Below are 19,960 nucleotides of genomic sequence, written 5' to 3'. Positions count from 1 at the left end.
CTTAAGTAACACATTATAAATGCTAAACTGCCTCATAAGCATAAGCGTGTGCATCACTTTTAAGTGTCCTCTGGAAACACTTCTGTTGTGTTGCTGTCTATTTGCAGTGCGTTTTTCTAATGTATTGTGTTGTGGTCTTTGCATTGCGTTTTCTAAATGCTGCGCATGTGTTGTCAAATTGATGAAGGTGTTTTCTTAATTTGCTTGTGTTTTGTCTTTTTGCATGTGTTTTCTTAAGTTGCAGTGCTGTGAGCTCTCAGGGCCACCGTACTTCTCTGTGCCAGTTGAGATGTTATCTGTGATTATCTGTTTTATTCTAAATAAAATGTGTTGAATTCTTTATATGTGTTGCTTCAACTACATTTCAACTCATTTTGCTTCGGCGTATGTGTTACCTAAGAGATACATGTGTTACACTTTACAATAAGGGTCCAGAAAGCATTCACTAATGCTTAATTATGGTTAAGTAATGCTTATGAGGCAGTTTAGCATTTATAATGTGTTACCTAAGGGATACATGTGTTACACTTTACAATAAGGGTCCAAAAAGCATTCACTAATGCTTAATTATGGTTAAGTAATGCTTATGAGGCAGTTTAGCATTTATAATGTGTTACTTAAGTGATGCATGTGTTACACTTTATAATAAGGGTCCAGAAAGCATTCACTAATGGTTAACTAATTAAGTTTTGTAACTTTTATTAATGCTTAATAATGTATTAATTAACTCTGAGCAGTGGACATTAATTAACTGCTTATTGATGCACCAACTAATGTGTTAGTTAATGTTAGGTAATACATTGTGACGATTATTAAACTATTATTAAACTGTTAATTAATGCTTAGTAATGCATTAACTAACGCTAATTAAGGGACCCTTATTGTAAAGTGTTACCTAAAATTTTAATGTAATTTTTAATATATTTCTAATTTTCCTTTTCTTTTCTGTTTTATCATATTTGTTATTTTAATTGTGCTCTTTTATGCCTGTCTGAATGTCTCCAATGCTTTTAATATTTTGAATGTAAAGCACATTCAGTTGCCCTCGTGTATGAAATGTACTTTACAAATAAAGCTGCCTTGCCTTGCCTTGCCTTGCCTTGCCTTGCCTTGCCTTGCCTTGCCTTGCCTTGCCTTGCCTTGCCTTGCCTTGCCTTGCCTTGCCTTGCCTTGCCTTGCCTTGCCTTGCCTTGCCTTGCCTAAAACACTGCTTATCCCATTCAGGGTCCCTGCTGTCATTGGACGAGAGGCAGGATGCACCCTTGACAGATCGCCGGTCCATCACAGTCAAGGCAAATAAAATAATAACTCCAATTACATTGAGCTCACATTGATCAAAATGATGCAGTGAATCATCCTTTAGGTACGATAAATATAATTGACTACATGTCAAAGGTCATTCTGTTTTAGTTTCTCAGTCAGAAGCAGGAGAAAAAGGAAGACAGGACATGTTCATGTTTGTATTCTTCATGACATTACAACCAGAACAGAGTAAAGAACAGACTTACCTCAGGGTCTTTGGATGCTCATCTGTGAAGTGACATTGCATTTGCTCTCTCTCAGTCTTTTTATGCCCTTGAATGTATTCAAACTTCTCAGGAAATTAGAAGATGAATTTGCTTGTTGATTGACGCACAGGAAGTCCTTCATTGCCAATATTTGCCTAAACCATCAGCATGAATCCAGCGTCTCAGTGTCTGCAGGCTGTTCTCTGTGCAGACTTATCTGTCATTTACAACAATATCAATAATGTTCAAGAAGAAATAAAGATGAAAAATGAATGCAGCAGAACTTGTGTAATGTTTTTTTGTTTTTTAATTTGGGAGAGAGAAATCTTCAGTAAACCTGCACCTCTAACCTCTGCAAATGCAAAGGCTGTATATTGATGAAAAACTCTACTTCTGATCTGATCAGATTATCTGCTCAGAATACCCGTATTGATTTATTTATATTAATTGGATTAGCTGGTTTTTGGAGAAATGCACCACAGAAGATCAACATTATCAAACATTACTCGAACCTAATGAAAGAGCAAAGTGTTGGGCTGTAATTTAAAGTCATGTGTTCTTTTTAATTGTTTATAGAGCATTCAATTATTTCAACGTATATCGTACAAAATCATTTATTCCAACTGCAGCTACCGCCAAGATAATGACCTTATAGTTGGATAAAGACTGTATGGCACAATGAATACCTCCATTTTCCACATCCATATTTGTTTCTATTAAGTCAAAGTAGCCCCATTAGAAGTATTTGAAAAAATCAGTTTGCAAATCCCCTTCATGCGATTCTCAGGGAAATGGTGAACAGCATCATTACCTTTGACTTCCATTGGAAATGTCCTCTGCAACCTCTGTTTGGTTGTATTCAAGCTTGCACTTCTTTGTTTTAACTCTTACAGTGACTTGGCTCGCTTCAACACTTTGCATGAGACTGAACCGATGTGCCCAGACCCCCCTGCACAGTGGAGGTTCTGGGGAGGGGCCAACAGGGGCCAGTGCCCCTGTAAAACTGAACCTGGACCCCCCTGCACAGTGGAGGTTCTGGGGAGGGGCCAACAGGGGCCAGTGCCCCTGTAAAACTGAACCTGGACCCCCCTGTGGCCCCCCCCTCCACACCAAACAAATATTATACACTATTAAAAGCTTCCATATCACGCCGATGTTACAGGCGGAACACATGCATGTGGCACTTGGTTCCAGTCCCTTAGAGCGCTAAGGGACTCATGTTGAGTGTAAACAGCCAATCAGCTGCTGTCAGTCTGCATGTTGATCTAGGACACAGTAGTATATATGTCTAGTATAAAGGGAGGCACTGTTGTTTTGCCAGTTTGTTCTCAGCCGATCCTCGCCCTTCTCAGTCTCTTTTGTCAGGGTTGAATGGGTCCCTCTGACAGCACCCTTGGCCCCAGCCTGCCCCCCCCCCCCAGTAAAATTGGTCTAGAACCACCACTGCCCCTGCGCTCCATTGTTTGAGTTGAAATGTGTTACTGAAATGTCTTAAAATAAGTTTTTTAGATTGGTCAATTCACCAAAACAAGATTCTGCCAGGTTGGACTATATTCTGATCTGAATTTGCACCGGCGTAGCCGAGCATGATATGGAATGTCTGTTTTATATCGACAAACTGATAAACAGGAACCCCCCCCCCCCATATCAGTTGAAATATTAGTGTGAGGAGGCTGGACAGCATCCCCCTCACTAAGGGAAGAACAGTACACCTGCACGTTAAGTTTAGCTCTCAATTATTACAGTGGGTTGTTTTGGTGTTCTTTGTCATGTTTTTTTTAGCCCTGACTAATCTCACTCTCTCTCTCTCTCTGAGGTCTACTTCCGGGGGGGGGGGGCTACATTCAAATTCATGCTGGTTTACCGAGACTACCAACCCTAGCTTTAAAATGAGCTCAATCAAAACAGTCATCATCCACTGTCCTCAATCAGTTGAGGACATTTGAAGAAAGGTGTCATCTCATACATATTTACATGTGAAATAAGAGTTTTAAAAATATGATATAAAGATAAAAGACTAATTTCAAACAATCTTCGATACAATGAAAGAGTAGTCCTAACAAAACGATGATAAGTACAGCACAGATACAGATTTCAGGACCTGCAAACTCAAAATATGCAACCTTTTATTCCTGCACTACATTTGAAGAAAAATTATGCTTTATTTGACATTTCAAAAAGATTTACACTTTTTAAGATATTATTTATTTCCTGTCACACTTCACAACCCCTTATATTTGATTTCTAGACATAACATGGAGCTAGCTCTCTATAGGCTGCAAACCTCTGAACTACATTCTATTGTATGAGCATGCAATCCCCTTCACCAGCAAAACATCTGCAGAGACACCTGGCAGCTAGATATCTTCTATGAACTCAGTTTAATGCTAATGTGATGAACATTGCTGAAGGTTGGACTTTTTTAATTTGTTTTTGCCTTGTCACTGTCAGAGTGTTCAATGTTGCAGTCCTTATACACTTCCACAATCCACACTGTGTTCTGTTTAGTGTTAACTTCATACCATATCATCAATTTTGTAGATTTCTCTGACATAGCAAACCAGCATCAAATTAACCGGACGTCACTTTGAACATTGAAATGATGACAGTGACTCCTAAAGAGTCTGTGATTAGAGCCACATCCCTCGCAATGGTTTGTTCTTCATAACACAAAGAAATGGCGAGCTCACTCAAGACCATCCACAATCTCGCCCCCCTGTATCTCTCTGATCTCCTCCACATTGTCACCCCCTCTCGCTCCCTCGGGTCTTCCTCCTCCCTCCACCTCTCTGTGCCCCCTGCCCGTCTCAGCACCATGGGGAGCAGAGCTTTCAGTCGCTCTGCTCCCAGAATCTGGAACTCACTCCCACCAGACATCAGAAATATTGACTCTCTACCCGTCTTCAAATCAAAACTCAAAACCCATCTGTTTCAGTCCGCAATCTCTGTTCAATTTCCACTGCTTCATTTTTAACTTGGTGTTACTTTGCTTGTTGTTTTTATTTATTTTATTGTGTTTTAATCCTTCTGTAGAGTAGCCTTGAGTGTTAAGAAAGGTGCTTTTAAATAAAATGTGTTATTATTATTATTATTATCACTCAAAAGTACTCAAATGTAATTTGGGGCTGACCCAAAAAGGACAACAAGTTCAAAAAATGTCAGCACTTGCAATAAGTTCAAACTGAGCTGCTGTCAATTTCTGCAATGAAAGTTTTGAACTTATTCAAGTGCTGACATTTTTTCAACTCGTTGTTCTTCATAACAACAGTCTGCTATTCAGAAATAACAGACCATTGCTATAAAATGTTGCTTTGCATTGACCAATCAGAATCAAGTACAAACAAAACCTCTGAAGTCAAGGTTTACAGTCTGTGCTGCTTGTCTGTTTCTTTTCTGGTTCCTTGATAAAAACTCTTCCATCAGGTTGATTTCTCCATTGTATGCCGGTAACGCCGGTTCCATTCAGCTGCTGCTTGATCTGAGGAACAAAACACAAATAAAACTACCAATTAAACTCTCAACTCAACTCATTTTTATTCATAAATACAAGCATGCAGCCCAACGTGCTTCACAGAAGATCAGAGTCAGAAAAAAACAGTAATAAGTAGAAGTAGAAAGAAAAGTGATATAAAATACTTAAAAAATAAGACCATGATGATCAAATCAATAAAATCAAAGCCGAGAAGTAACAGAAAAATACAATAAAATCATTATAATAAAATTCAAAATTCATTGTTTCTCAAATCCAACATATTGAAATTTTTTGACTTTGTAGATTTTAAAACTGCACAAATTGTGTACAAGGCAAGGAAGAATCTCCTTCCAGTAAATATCCAAAGATTGTTCTTTGAAAGGGAGGGGGGTTATAACTTAAGAGGGAAGTTAAGATTAAAGATGGTGAGTGTTCGGACCACAAGGAGAAGTTTTTGTATTCCAGTCTGTGGTGTAAAACTGTGGAACAGTCTCAATATGGAGCCACAGCAATGTCAGAACATAATTCAGTTCAAGAAGAAGTACAGAGAAATGATTTTCATGAGATACAAGGAGGAAGACAAGTGTTGAGAATCATGACGGGTTTACTTTTGATTGTCGGTTTAAATATGAAGATAATATATGAAGATTTGACTTGTGGGAGTGCACTAGTATAATGACAGATAATAGTGAATGAAAGGGAAGTTTTAACTTCTTCCTACTCCTTTTTCACACATGTAAAGTAAAGTGTTTCACTGCTTGCTAATATTGATTTTGTTTCTTTTGTATAACTGTTTCTTTTTTTTTCTTGTATGTTTGTATAACTGTTTCTTCTTTTCTACTTGTATGCTTTTTTTTAAGTGTATTTTTACTTTTACATGTTCCAAATAAAGACATCAAATAAAATAAAATCAAAATCAAATCAAATCAGATAAAAAGATAAGATAGAAAAAATAAAATAAATAAAAATGATGTTGAAATGTTGACATGTTTAAACAAACTATTGACTGATGAGACTTAGTTTAAGGAGTTTCATACGTAATAATCCTGTTAATTTATTAGAATGAAGATGATTTACATTCACTATTTATTTAACAAAACATGTACTTTGAATTAGACTCACATGTTTCAGGATGTCCTCTTTCACTGCAGGATCATTTAGATCCAAGCTGGATTCCTTTAAGCTGATCTTCACTTTGTAGACGTGCTTGAAAGCTGAAACCAAAGAGAGAAGAATCATTAAGACTATGATTAAAGCTAGGGGTGATCCCAGATAGTCGAATATTCAACGATTTGTTCTAACGAGTCTTAGTCGACTGCCAATCACATAGTCGAATATTTGCATATGAAACGTGGATCATTCCATTCAAACCATGGGGGTGCTCAATGTCTAATTTTACATTATATTCCTGTTTCCCATAAAAATAGTGTCTCATTTAGCCTATTTTTATATAAATATAAACTTATTTAATGTAATTCTGAGAACAGCTCTTGAAGTGTTAAATCTCCTTAAAGTGGTAATTAAATCTCCCCTGGTAATTAAAGGTGGACCATTTAGCGGGGACCTGTGGAGCAGACGTACCTCAGCTGGCCTTTAAATCTTTCTACGTTCATGGCAGCTCAAAATGTCAGGAAATAAAACTTCAGTTGATCCTAAAACATAGTGATGAAGATGAGGAGCAGCTTCATGAAGAGGACTGTGAGATCAAGGATTACCGGACCACACAAAAACTGTACGGGGCCAAACGAACCAGGAGGGATACCCAAAGCTGTCTGAAGCCTCAAAAACAATCCACAGCATCCCATCCACCTCCACATCATCAGAGAGGATATTCTCAAAGACAGGATTTACAGTCAACAAAGACAGGAGCGCACTTCTGCCCGTACACACGATGGTTTTCCTCACGTACAGTTTGAAAAGACTCAAGCGGACAAAGACGTGATGAAAGACTGTTTTAAAAGGTTCTGTTGTAAGTTGGACAAACTACCCTCTGCAGTGCTGCTCTCCTCTCCGCTGTGTGAACACTGTTTAAATATCTCCTGATTCCATGTTTAACCTTATTTGAGTTTTCTCTCCTTCATCACCTCGTTGTTTCTGCAATATAGATTTAAAAAATCAAAGTTTTAAGCTTATAATATTTTGTTGTCCCTTTTACTTTAAGCTACAAGTCTCTTAATTTTAAAGGGTTATGTGTAATATTGTCATGCGGTCACCATCATGCAGACTTTGGGTCAATAAGGAAAAACAACAAACATTCCACTATTCGTCGACTATGGGCAAAATCTGATGAATCAGATTCGACTAAGCAAATCCTTAGTCGGGCTCACCCCTAATTAAAGCTGCTGTTGGTAGGAATGGTGTAAAAACGTTTTTATTTTTCTGCTGGGTTTGGAGAAAAAGGTCATAATACTCATCGGTACTCATCGGTAAGTGAAGTCAATTGAAACTATTGCAGAATCTCTGCTTTTTCCGATTCCTTTCTATCAAGCAATGTTATTGTAGTGTCCACGGTATCCTTTTGTTTTTTCCCCTTTGTGCGTGAATCACTCCTGGGCTGACTGTTGTCCTAGACGCTTGTGTTGCTTGAGAGAAAAAAGGTGGAATGTCCAGAGGATGCGGTTCAAAAATATAAATTGTGTTTTATTTGTGATCAAATAATTTAAACATAAACAAAACTGTATAAATGATTGATTTTAAATAAAGACTATCTTCAAGGTCCGCAAGTTCCGCAAGGTCTAAAGACTGAGCCCTTCAGTCAGCCACACCACTAGGCTGCAGCACCTCACTCTTAAACACTCGGACCTGCGGGATCACAACAATTAGTGTACACACCACACCACACACACACACAGACACACAGATATTTCTGAAATATAATTCAATTATTAAATGTAATTTTAAACTAAGAAATTGGCTCCTACAGTTATTATTCCCTTTGTTCCTGTTATGACAGACCAATCACAGCTTATCTCCAATCCTCCGTGCTGATTGGTTAAGGGGCGGCCCCTACTATGTCCTCCGATTGATTATGAGTCCTGCACGAACATGACTGCGCACACCGATCTGTGTTGGGGGGCTAAGAGGAAATCTGGTTGGGAGGGATAGTGTTGACAATTGAAGTCACTCTCTCTGAACAGATGTTTACTCCGTGACTACCAACAGCAGCTTTTTTCTTGCATTTCTGTGTCCAGACAAGACCCACGCAGTATAAGAAATGAGACTTTGACTTTGAATTGAAAGTAGAAAGAATGTAAATGTCGTACTTTTCTCATAGGCGCAGAGGAACCGATGTTGGTTGGTACACTTTTGTGGTTCCCATCTGCCATCGTTTCTCACATTCACACACTGCTTCACGTCGACTTCTGTGTAAACTACTTGATCGGCTGTCCAGTGTCTCAATGAAGAGCTGTTCCCGTCAGACCACTCCCAAGGGTCTCTGAACAGACCAGTCCACACTTGCTCGTCACCAATTAGCTCCTGGAGTATCTTGCTTTCTTCCTCGTTCCTCACACTGGTCAGGTCTGTGAAATGAGTCCTGCAGTGCTCCCGAGCAGACATCCAACTGATTCTTTTAGAGGTGAGACGGTACTGTTCAGGACCATTCTTTGTCTCTAAATGAGAAAATATACAATTAAATATCACAGGTTTTGTAATAAATGGGCCGTGACTTTTAATTTAATGTGATAATGCTTTCCACGTCAAAGTTGCTTGACATACTTGAGTTAAAGTTCTGGAGTACTTGCTTTGAACATATTTAAACTCAAACTACTTTTTAAAAGAATTTCAACACATATTTTCACAATGCATGAGTTAGTTAACACTCACCATCAAAGCAAACTGCACGATACAATGTCTTACAACTGTCTGTATAGAATAAGCCATATTTGAAAGAACCACAGTTGCTAGCATCGTAATGCTTCCATTTTATGTAGTCCTCCTCTCCCTTCTTGTAGAAATCCTTCTGTTCCAGAGACCAATGCCATTTCAAATGCTTCCCTTTATGGAGTCCGATCCACACGCCCTTATCGTGTCGTCCACCCACAGCTTCAAGAGCAGTTTGCATTTGTTCCATGTCCTCTATGGTGGCCAGGTCTCCCAGTTTCTCTCTGCAGTAGATTCTTGCCTGATACCAGGTATTTGTATGTTGAGATAACTCATAATGGATTACACATGAGGACAAGGAACACAGGCCTGAGGGAGAAATGGGAACAAATGACCAACATCTTTTTTAAGTGGATGAAGTTATGAAAATAAATGAAACAAATACATTTTAGATAACTTTCTTTCGTTCACAATGCTTCATTAAAGGCAGGCGAATAGAAATGATTTGTGAAATTCCTTCTGGACAGTGTCCACTACAATGAGGTATGCCCCAAATGTTCTCAAGGCTTCAATGAGAGAGGGATTTCTAGTTTTGTCTAAATATTTTGATGTGATGTTTTGTGAAAGAAAAGTGGTTTCTGTCATATAAGGAGGTGACACTGAGTTTATCCGTCCCTCTCACATAAGGACACATTTTGACGAGCAACATAAAGATGTGAAGTAGCTGTAAGACATCATTTGTGTTGCTGGAACAGAAAATAAACACTGACCTGAGAAGAGAAGGAGCAGGTGTATTCGATCCATAGCTGTTCAAGAGAAAAATGTTCAAAGAAAAGAAAATTTACTTTCACAATTCATTAAAATGTGTTATTCTGTATAAATGATAAGGCTATTTATGTCAGTTTGACCGTGCACGCACACTAATCCTACGTGGAAACTGGAGCTGTCCCCATTAACATGTTGTTTGTGATACAAATGCGATGATCTGAATTTCCCTTAGGGATAAATAAAGTACATTCTATTCTATGCAAACAACATCTGTTTTGAGCCTCTTTGCACAAGCGATAGATTTTTTTGCAAAAAAAAAAAAAGGCATCAGAAATGAATAAGTTCATGGATATTAAAAACAGTTTTAATGACGAAGAAGTGAAATTCATTGTTAATTGTCAGAACTGTAAAATTCATGAAAGATAAACATTTTAAAAAGTTGTTAAGTTATATGTTTTAAAGAGTCCTTAAAAAAAGGTAAAACTGCTTTTTAAAAACAGGTTAAAAACTATTTTAAAATGTTATAAAGATCTTTATCTGTGATCTACATGCTGAGTCTGAGAGAGATGCTCATGATTGATTGCTCATGCATGCCATGACCAGACGACGACACTTCATTCCTGCTGAAGCTGCCAGAGTGGAAGCATCACATCTGAGTTTTGTTACTTACAGTATATTACCCTTAACACACACTGTACTGGTGCACCCTAAACTGCTGCAGTTTGAGCTATCACCTGAGAGCTAAGCAAACAGGTGGAGCTAGTCAAACTGATGTGAGCGGGTGGCTGCACCACAAAACCCTCCATCCATCCATCCATTATCTTGACCACTTATCCCGTTAGGGGTCATAGGGGGCTGGAGCCTATCCCAGCTGGCTTCGGGCAGAAGGCAGGGATACACCCTGGACAGGTCGCCAACCTATCACAGGGCTAACACAGAGACAGAGAGACAACCATTTACGCACACACTCACACCTACAGGCAGTTTAGAATGATCAATCAACCTGGTGAGCACGTTTTTGGACTGTGGGAATAAGCCGGAGTGCCCGGAGAGAACCCACGCATGCACGGGGAGACTCAAACTCCACACAGAAAGGCACCTGCCCGGCCGGGGATTTGAACCAGGAACCTTCTAGCTGTGAGGCACCAGTGCTACCCACTGCACCATCGTGCATCCCACCCACAAAACCCTGCAGAGCATTATTCTAGAGTGAGGGAAACACAAGCGGCAACCTCCGGTCTAAAAATATGAGGAATTGATAAAAACTGCAGTTCATCCAGGATCCGCTTGAGGCTGGCTCTGGAAGAACCAGAAACCAAATACACACCCATTCAAAAAAGCCGATCTTTACAGCAGAAATAAACATGTTTACAGCCTGGTACAAAAAAACAGTGTAGTCTGGATAGCTCCTTTCTAGATCGGCACACACTGTACGGGGGTGAATTTTTTCATAAGGCGGTACATTCAAAGATATTGAGATTACCAGTCTTCCAATGAGAGGCACAGCTGACTTGATTCACAGGTGGGAACACTAGCTGTTCAGCCCACCTCTTTATATCACACTCGCTCGTCAGCAGCAATATGGCTCCCGCCGACGATTGGCCTCAAAACAGCGCTTCAGAAACAGGATGAGTATGGGGAACCACCACAGAGCTGTGGATGAAAGGACCAAATATTTTAAATAGAAAGAGATTCATTAGTATTATTCAGCTTTAGCCGGTACCTTACATGAAAGCAACGTTTTGGGAGACTGAAAATGCAAACTTTTCCATATAGGAATTATTTTTTAAATGCAGCCTGTTCCAATGATATGTGGATCCTATGAAAACATGATATCACAGCCCCATTCACACTACTTTCACAGTGAAATAACCATGTGTAATGATAGTAAAACAACGGCTAACTCCTGAATTGTGATGTACTCTAGACTCTAAATGTCCACTATCTATACTGCTCATCCATTCAGGGCCCAAGCTGTCATTGGGCGAGAGGCAGAATGCACCCTGGACAGATCGCAGGTCTTTCACAGTCAAGGCAAAATTAAAAAGAACTCAATTTACTTTGAGCTCACATTGATCTAAAAATCCTTCCTTAAGGTTTGACAAATATGTTTAATCAACACCTATCAAGGTCAGCCTGTCTTTGTTTCTAGATAAAAAGCAAATGTTTCCCTTTTTCTTTTTTTGTGAATACATTTTTATTTCATTTTTTCTTTCCATATAATAAAGTAAAAAAATACAAAAAAATAAAGTATGAATAGACATATGGAGTGCATATTCACATACCTATACAAAGGTTTATATACAAATACCATGAATACCCAATTAAGATAGAATAACAATGATAGTAATAATCACAAAAAATGTATATTATATATATATATATATATATATATATATATATTTAAAAGAAAAAACACACACAAAACAAAACAAAACAAACCCCAAATAAAACAGGGGTGTGTGTGTTTATATTCTTTATGACATTACAAACAGAAGAGAGTAAAGAACAGTCTTACCTCAGGGTCTTTGGTTGCTCATCCGTGAAGTGACTTTGCATTTGCTCTCTCTCACTCCTCTATACCCTTTAAGTATTCAAACTTCTCAGGAGATGGAATCAAATTTCTAAGGAAATGTATTCAAACTTCTCAGGACAAATGCTAATTGATTGAAATGCACGACAGAAGGTTAACATAATCAAACATTATTCAAACCTTATGAAAGAGCAGAGTGTTGGGCTGTAGTTTAAAGTCATGTGTTCTTTTTAATTGTTTATAGAGCATTCAATTATTTCAACATATATCGTACAAAATCATTTATTCCAACTGCTTCTACCACCAAGATAATGACCTTATAGTTGGATAAAGACTGTATGGCACACCCAATACCTCCATTTTTCACATCCATATTTGTTTCTATTAAGTCAAAGTAGCCCTATAAGAAGTATTTGAAGAAATCTGTTTGCAAATCCCCTTCATGTGATTCTCAGGGAAATTATGAACAGCATCATTACCTTTGACTCCCATTGGAAATTTAATCAGGAAATCATTGGATATTTTGCCGTGGATGATTCCTCGGTAATGGACACCATTCAAGTGCTGGGAGACATGAGGTCATTACCATGAAGGACGCCACAGCCACTGCAGCCGCTCCCACAGCATAAACTGCTTAAACACCTTGTATGAGACTGAACCAGCTCAAAATGTAAGTGAACAAAGGAAAAACATCAAATCCAAATCAATACTTTGGAGCATCATTTCCTGTGATGTTTTTGTGATGGACTTCAATGATGCATGAAGGGAACAATCTCAAATACTATTAATGTTGGGTTACAGTCACAGCAGTATCTAGTCTATTATAGAAGTTGGATTCTGATGTTAGATGTGTTTTTTTTATGGATTGTGATCGCTGAATGTCACTTATTGAACAAACTAAATGCATCAGGCTATTTTGGACACAAAAAGGACATTTAAATCACCTCCTCCTTTAATTGAGGACTGACTAATAATCCAAATACAGCCACATTGCATGGACTACAGCTGTTGTTGCACTCCAGTCCAGCAGGGGGCAGTGGTGTTCATATGTCTGACTTTATTTCATGTCTGCAGCTTTAAAACAGCACACTGAAGGCTGCTGAGAACACTTCCTGCTCTCTCACCACTCAGAGGAATTGACATGAAGCTGAGTGTTTCTACATATGTGAGAAAGGTATTGTTTCATATCCATCTTAAAATGAATAAAGAGTGAAGAATAGTCTACATGTGTGTGTGTGGGGAAGACACTGTAAAAACTAGGCTTGTTTTTATCTGGATCACTTGTGAGTAAGGTGAGTGACTGCAATAGTGACAAACTACAATAAGTGCATGTGCTGTTTATGACAGCTGTGTGTTTAATAGAGATGTGTGTCTCTGCTGTTTATATATTTTGATAGGTTTTCAGATTGATTAGTGAATGGAAGTAGAAAAAGCTATTACACAATGAATATAAATAACCAGTGTGCTGGTTGGTTTAAGTTCTACCATACTCCATATTTAAGATGTCAAAATGTTAACTTCTCAGTAGGGTTATGTTACTTTTGACCAAATTTATAGTCTATAAGGTAGTCTTATCTGAGGAATTACATCATATTCAAGATCATATCTGTTAACAAACATCCTTCCTTGTATTCAATGATGACTCTGCTCACAGGATCTGTTGTAAAACCAGCGCTAATTTCTGCCGAGGATACCATAACAAACCTTTGTTTCACTTCAGAGCATCCACTGTTCATTATGCTGCTCTTTTAAACATACTTTTAAATCAGAGAGGTATGGAGGTGATAGTTTATGGAGAGCTTTGAATAATAATAATAAAAAATAATAATAATAAAGTTTATTTATAAAGCACTTATCAAAACAGACGTTACAAAGTGCTTAACATCATAAAAACCCACAATAAAGAGAACAAAGCAAAGGGGGGGGGGGGTATATGGGCTGGCAAGACAATTTAAGCAGAAAAACCAAAAGAGAAACTACTAAAAGCAGTTAAAACAATAAAACAATTAAAATCAGTAAAACAAATAAAATCAGTAAAACAATAAAACGATGAGTGAATAAAAAATAGATTAAAAATAGATTAAAAATAAATGTAGCATCTTGGATAAAACAATATTACAGGAATGTGAGCAGAAGGTAATTATAACTGGTGTGTGGTGCTGTATGAGCAGACATTTTAAGACTCCTTTATGTAAAAGCGTTGTATTGTGAAATTTTTAATAAAAAGTGAACGATAGAAGATATAATACCTTAAACAAAGCTCTGTTTTTAAAACTTATTTCAGCACTGATACTGTCCAAGAGAGACGGATGGACTTAACAATTTACAATCCTCTCAGCTTCCTCTGCAGGGTGTCACATCTGAGTGTCGTGGTCATGCTAAAATTTATTGATAATGTACGACAAAAGTCGAGACAAAACTGGTGCAAAATTGGTGAACAGAAGTTTAAAATGCAAAAATACAATATCAGTATTGTCTCTACAAAGAGTCTACTTTTCATGAGACAAGAGTAACAGCTCAGTTGTAACAATAACAATGCATTTTCTGGGTTATACAAGAAGGGATAAATCCGTCTCCGTCCTTCACTCACTCCCCACTCCACCGCCATTCTTCTTCACAGCCTCGTCACCTCCCGTTTGGACTATTGCAACTCCCTTCTGTTTGGCCTCCCCCAGAAAACCCTCCATAAACTACAACTGGTTCAAAATTAAGCCGCCCGTATCATCACACGCACCGCCTCCATCCACCACATCACACCCATCCTGCAACAGCTCCACTGGCTCCCCATCACACACCGGATCAACTACAAAGTACTTCTCCTCACCTTCAAATCCATACACAACCATGCCCCTCCATATCTCTCTGGCCTCGTCCATACTGACACACCTGCCCGCAACCTCAGATCCTCCTCCTCCATCCACCTAACTGTCCCCCCTGCTCGCCTTGTTACCATGGGGAGCAGAGCCTTCAGCCGCTCTGCTCCCCAGCTCTGGAACTCTCTCCCACCTGACCTCCGTAACACTGACTCACTCCCACATTTTAAATCCAAACTCAAAACCCATCAGTTTAAACTGGCTTACTCCATCTGACCACAACTCCTCTGTCTATTCACTTAAAACTTTTAAAATTTTGTTTTATTTACTGTTTGTTATTTAAACTCTGTTTGTTTTTAATGTTGTAAGGTGACCTTGAGTGTCAAGAAAGGCGCCTATAAATAAAATGCATTATTATTATTATTATTATTATTATTATTATTATTATTATTATTATTATTATTATTATTATAAATAATTTACTTAGCTGCTTTCTCCTCTGAGGTGTATTTGAGTATAGCAAATAAAGGTGCAAAAATTCCCCTCATAAAGTTCAAGTAACTAAATGTGTTTCCTCTGCTGCCTCTAATTAAAGCTGCTGAATCAGAATCCTATCTTCCTCTCATGTTTCAGCCCTGAGTGGAGATGAAACAGGAGTACCAGGACCTCATCCTGCAGACGTGTGGAGCCTCATCCCTGCGTGTGGGTGAAAGCATCCAGACTCTGTGGAGCGGTTATGGGGAGATCGTGCGTGTTCACCTGGAGGGCTGCGATCGGCCCTCTGTGGTCGTCAAACACGTCAAGTTTCCGGAGGAGGCCGATCATCCTCGAGGCTGGAGCACGGATCGCTCTCACGCACGCAAAGTGAGATCCTACCAGGTGGAGACACACTGGTACCAGAACTACTCTGCCAATCAGAGCTGTCGGATCCCGGCCTGTCTGGCTGCCTGTTCACATGGAGACGAGATGCTGATCGTGCTTGAAGATCTGGATGTGGCTGGATATGATAAGAGGAGGTGAGTAAAGAGCATACAGGGATCAGTGATGAGTTAGGGACTCAAGACTTGTAGTGAACCTCATTGCTCCATGGCAAACTGTATCCAGAGAGTGAAGGCATCCTCATAATCAATCAGAGGCATGAAAGTAGAAGCAACAAGTATTTTCCCTGCAGAAAAAGAAAGACAGGGAATCAACTATTAGATTGTACGCTGGATAACAAGCTGTGTTTTCTTTGTAGGACCAGTGTGAAGGACAAAGAGATAAAGGCTTGTCTCAGCTGGCTCGCCCACTTCCACGCTCTCTTCCTCAGTGTGGCCCCAGAGGGTCTTTGGCCTGTCGGTACCTACTGGCATCTGGAGACGAGGCCGGACGAGTTAGAGGTCATGGACGACGCTGCGCTGAAAGCAGCAGCCGGAGACATTGACAGGATACTCAACGAATGTAGCTTTAAAACCATCGTTCACGGAGATGCTAAATTAGCCAACTTCTGTTTTTCCCCGAGTGGACGTGACGTAGCAGCCGTGGACTTTCAGTATGTGGGCGGAGGCTGTGGGATGAAAGACGTTGTGTATTTTCTAGGAAGCTGCATGGAGGAGAAGGAGTGTGAAAAGAGGGTGCCAGGCCTGCTGGAGTACTATTTTGCAGAATTAAAGCAAACTGTGAAAAAAGATGTGGACTTTGCTGCTCTGGAGAAAGAGTGGAGGGAGATGTTTGCATTCGCCTGGACAGATTTTCATCGTTTCCTGCTTGGATGGATGCCTGGACACTGGAAGATCAACCGCTACAGCAAACAGCTGACCAAAGAGGTTCTGCACAAACTGAAACTTGGATCAAATACCTCAGGGAACTGAAGGTTTGACTGGAGGGTGTCCAGTTTGAACCTGGTAACCTGTACATTTTAAAATAAGTCACTCTCAAACACAACCTCAGGACCTTCCTTCACCTGTGTGCCCTGAAGCATCCCTGAAACATCAACTTGAATTAAACTGATTCTGATCACAAAAGGGAACTCAATTATTCAAAATATAGGTCGTGAATGTGACAATATAGATACAGAAAAGCTTGCAAATTATGATAACTGTAGTGAAGATAAATACAGAAGTAGAAAAAACCCCATAAATAAATGGTAAATATGAATTTCATAAAAGGAGAAGACGGCACAATCACAGAGATAATTAAGGAATGATTTATGATGGTTATAAACATTGAGAGTCAATACCCTCCTTATTAAATATGGACTCTTGAAAGAGTTGCAATATCTGTTAAGATGACAGAGAGGGTCACATATTTTTTGTAGTATTGAATTTGGGGCTACCATTATGGCTGATCGTTTGTGAAACAGAGTATGATGGAAAAATATAATAAATATGTACAATTTTTATTGGGGTCACATGATCTGATGGGTCTTGAACTGTAATGAAAACCTTTGTTATCCCAGTAAACTTATCATCCACCTCAGAGGATTTCTGATGACTCAGTTAAAAGTTGTATTGCTTTATAATGCAATAAAAATAATTTGGTGTATCTAAAGAAATAATATTTCATTGTTTACAAGTTAAATTTGTCAAGGCTATTAAAACAATTTCTGACTAACATTGTTACGTCCAGAGGTGTGTCCAGGAGTGAAATGGGCCTCAATTAAATCTGATTGGCCACCCCAAGTTGGGCCCCAAACCCTCAACTGTGATTGGCTATTTGCCTTGTAGCTTTAGGACTTCCAATATTTGGGAACTGAACTTTTGGAGCTTCCCCTGCGGACTGCTTTGTATCCTAGTTAGTTCATATCTTTATTTATGTTCAAGTGTTTCTTTTTTCGACATGTTTAGTATTTTTTGTTAAGGCTTCTGCTGCAGTCTTCATTAGATTAGCAAAGTAGAGGAGGAAGGGCCAGAGAAAGCGTGAGATCAAGAATCGTTTCTGCGGTGGATTAATGGACTGGATGGATCTTATCACTAAGTTAAATGAGTGTTTTGATTACCAAATGGAGTGTGACATCATGGCTTCAACAGCCAGATCACTTCTGCTCATGCCTTGGCTCCACCAGTACAATATGTGGTGGTGCAATTTTCATATTTATTCATGCCTTTATTTGTATTGCACCTTTTAAAAATTACGGTTTACAAAGTGCTTGACGAACAACAGGGCACATAAAAAAAACCAAACACAGAGAGAACTCAACAGCAGAGAGAGCTTAAAACAAAAATGAAAATTAGACATCAAGAAAACAAACACAAGAGACCAGAACAACGGTAGGCAACAGGCAACAGGCAACCCAAGAACCCAATGATATGAACTGAGACCAGAAGGACCAAGACAGTAAGACAATTACAAATATAAAAGGAAAGACACAATACAAAGGGGCTATGAGCAGGAAAAAGGAATAAAACACTTACAGAGGGGTAAAAGCAATACAGAGATAAAATCAAAAATCAAGATAAAGCATTTCAGGATAAAATAATACAAAAAAATGAAATCATCCTCTTTCTCTTCTCTACATGGCAGTTACATCGTGACTTGGCACCATGGCTCTGTCTTCCCGGGTCATTGTTTATGATTCACAACCACAAACTATTGTAACCATCTCACATCTAAAAAAAATCGCACTTGGTGTTTTTCATACAGTGTATGTTTTTAATAACCTGGTGCAATTTGATGTGTGCAATAAATTACTTCACTATCTATTCACAAGATAGAAGTGTACATATTGTGTGTATATCTGTAGCTTTTGCTACATTTTATTTTATTTTGACCTTTATTATTATTATTATTATTATTATTATTATTATTATTATTACTATTATATTTTTAACTACAGTTGTGCTCATAAGTTTACATACCCTGGCATAATTTCAGTCCTTTTTGGCAATTTTTCAGAGATTATGAATGATAAGAGAAAAAAAAAAATTCACTCATGGTTAGAGGTTGGGGGAAGCAAAATTTTTATCAAACAACTGTGTTTACTCTTTTTATATCATAAAGGCAACAGAAACTACCCAAGAAACCATACATTCTGCCAGGGTATGTAAACTTATGAACACAACTGTATGTAAGTACAATAATTTGATTGTTATATTCCCATGTTCTAAGCTGCTGGAACAGAAGAATTACCCTTAATGGGGGATCAATTAAGTATATCTATAGAATAATTGAAAGCTAAGAAGCTAAAAGACAATAACAAGAGGTGAAGGCATAAAAAGAGATACAAGCAGTAAAATAAATAAATAAATCAAGATGAATAAAAGCAATAAAGGCTGTACATGAGATATAAGGAGAGTTAAACAATTAAAGGAAAGGAAGATGGGATAAAAAGTAAAATTTTGGCTTCAAGTTTTCAGCAAAGAAGATTTTCATGCTGTTTCTGTTGTGTTTGACTTCAATTTTGAATTCTTTAAAACTAAACTCAGAAAAAACTGAAATACTCGTTGTCGGCCCAAAAACCCAGAGGGAAAACATCCAATTACATCTTAGTTCAATTTCTTTAAAACACTGTGAGCAAGTCAGAAATCTTGGTGTAATTTTAGATTCCAACCTTCACTTTGAAAACCACATTACCAAAATAACAAGAACATCATTTAACCATTTAAAAAACATCTCCGAACTACAACCATTCCAATCCCAAACTGATGCTGAGAAATTTGTCCACTCATTCATATCAACCCGGTTAGATTATTGCAACGCATTGTACACAGGTCTATCCAAACACTCCATAGGACGGCTCCAACCCATCCAGAACACAGCAGCTAGAATCCTGACACAGCTCCTAAATTGTGGAACGAGCTACTCCCCACCCAAGTTAAAATGGCCCCCACCCTGTTAACTTTTAAATCACGTCTTAAAACTCACTTTTACTCCCTGGCTTTTAATACAGCATGAGAGTTTATGTTGGTCTCTGTTTGTCTTTTAATGTGCTGTATTTTAAATTTTACTATTATTTATTTCTACTGTTTGTATTTGTTGTGCAGCACTTTGGGAACCTTGTTGTTTTTAAAATGTGCTATATAAATAAAAATGGATTGGATTGGATTGGATTCTATTTATTTTTAGG

General features: G+C 38.4%; 1 protein-coding gene across 2 annotated transcripts; it reads left to right on the top strand.

The window, feature by feature from the left end:
- Positions 1-13,177: 13,177 nt before the first annotated feature.
- pkdc (protein kinase-like domain containing) lies at positions 13,178-16,919 on the top strand. Of its 2 annotated transcripts, none has more exons than XM_034698808.1 (3): positions 13,178-13,277; positions 15,550-15,932; positions 16,154-16,919. In XM_034698808.1, the coding sequence occupies exons 2-3, from the start codon at positions 15,562-15,564 to the stop codon at positions 16,764-16,766; spliced, it is 984 nt and encodes a 327-aa protein (XP_034554699.1). In that variant the 5' UTR covers positions 13,178-13,277; positions 15,550-15,561; the 3' UTR covers positions 16,767-16,919. The 2 variants fall into 2 exon arrangements, with proteins under 2 accessions (XP_034554699.1, XP_034554701.1); XM_034698810.1 differs by having other exon boundaries at positions 13,222-13,395.
- The last annotated feature ends 3,041 nt before the right edge of the window (positions 16,920-19,960 follow it).

This window comes from Notolabrus celidotus, chromosome 12 (genome assembly GCF_009762535.1).
Source record: "Notolabrus celidotus isolate fNotCel1 chromosome 12, fNotCel1.pri, whole genome shotgun sequence".
NCBI classification, from domain to species: domain Eukaryota; kingdom Metazoa; phylum Chordata; class Actinopteri; order Labriformes; family Labridae; genus Notolabrus; species Notolabrus celidotus.
The sequence above is the reverse complement of the archived record's forward strand: the minus strand, read 5'-3'. Positions and strand labels throughout refer to the sequence as shown.

Coding starts and splice junctions, on each gene's coding strand:
- pkdc (XM_034698808.1), top strand. CDS start 15,562: ATGAAACAGGAGTACCAGGACCTCATCCTGCAGACGTGTGGAGCCTCA. Junction 15,933..16,153: donor GCTGGATATGATAAGAGGAG/GTGAGTAAAGAG, acceptor TTTTCTTTGTAG/GACCAGTGTGAAGGACAAAG.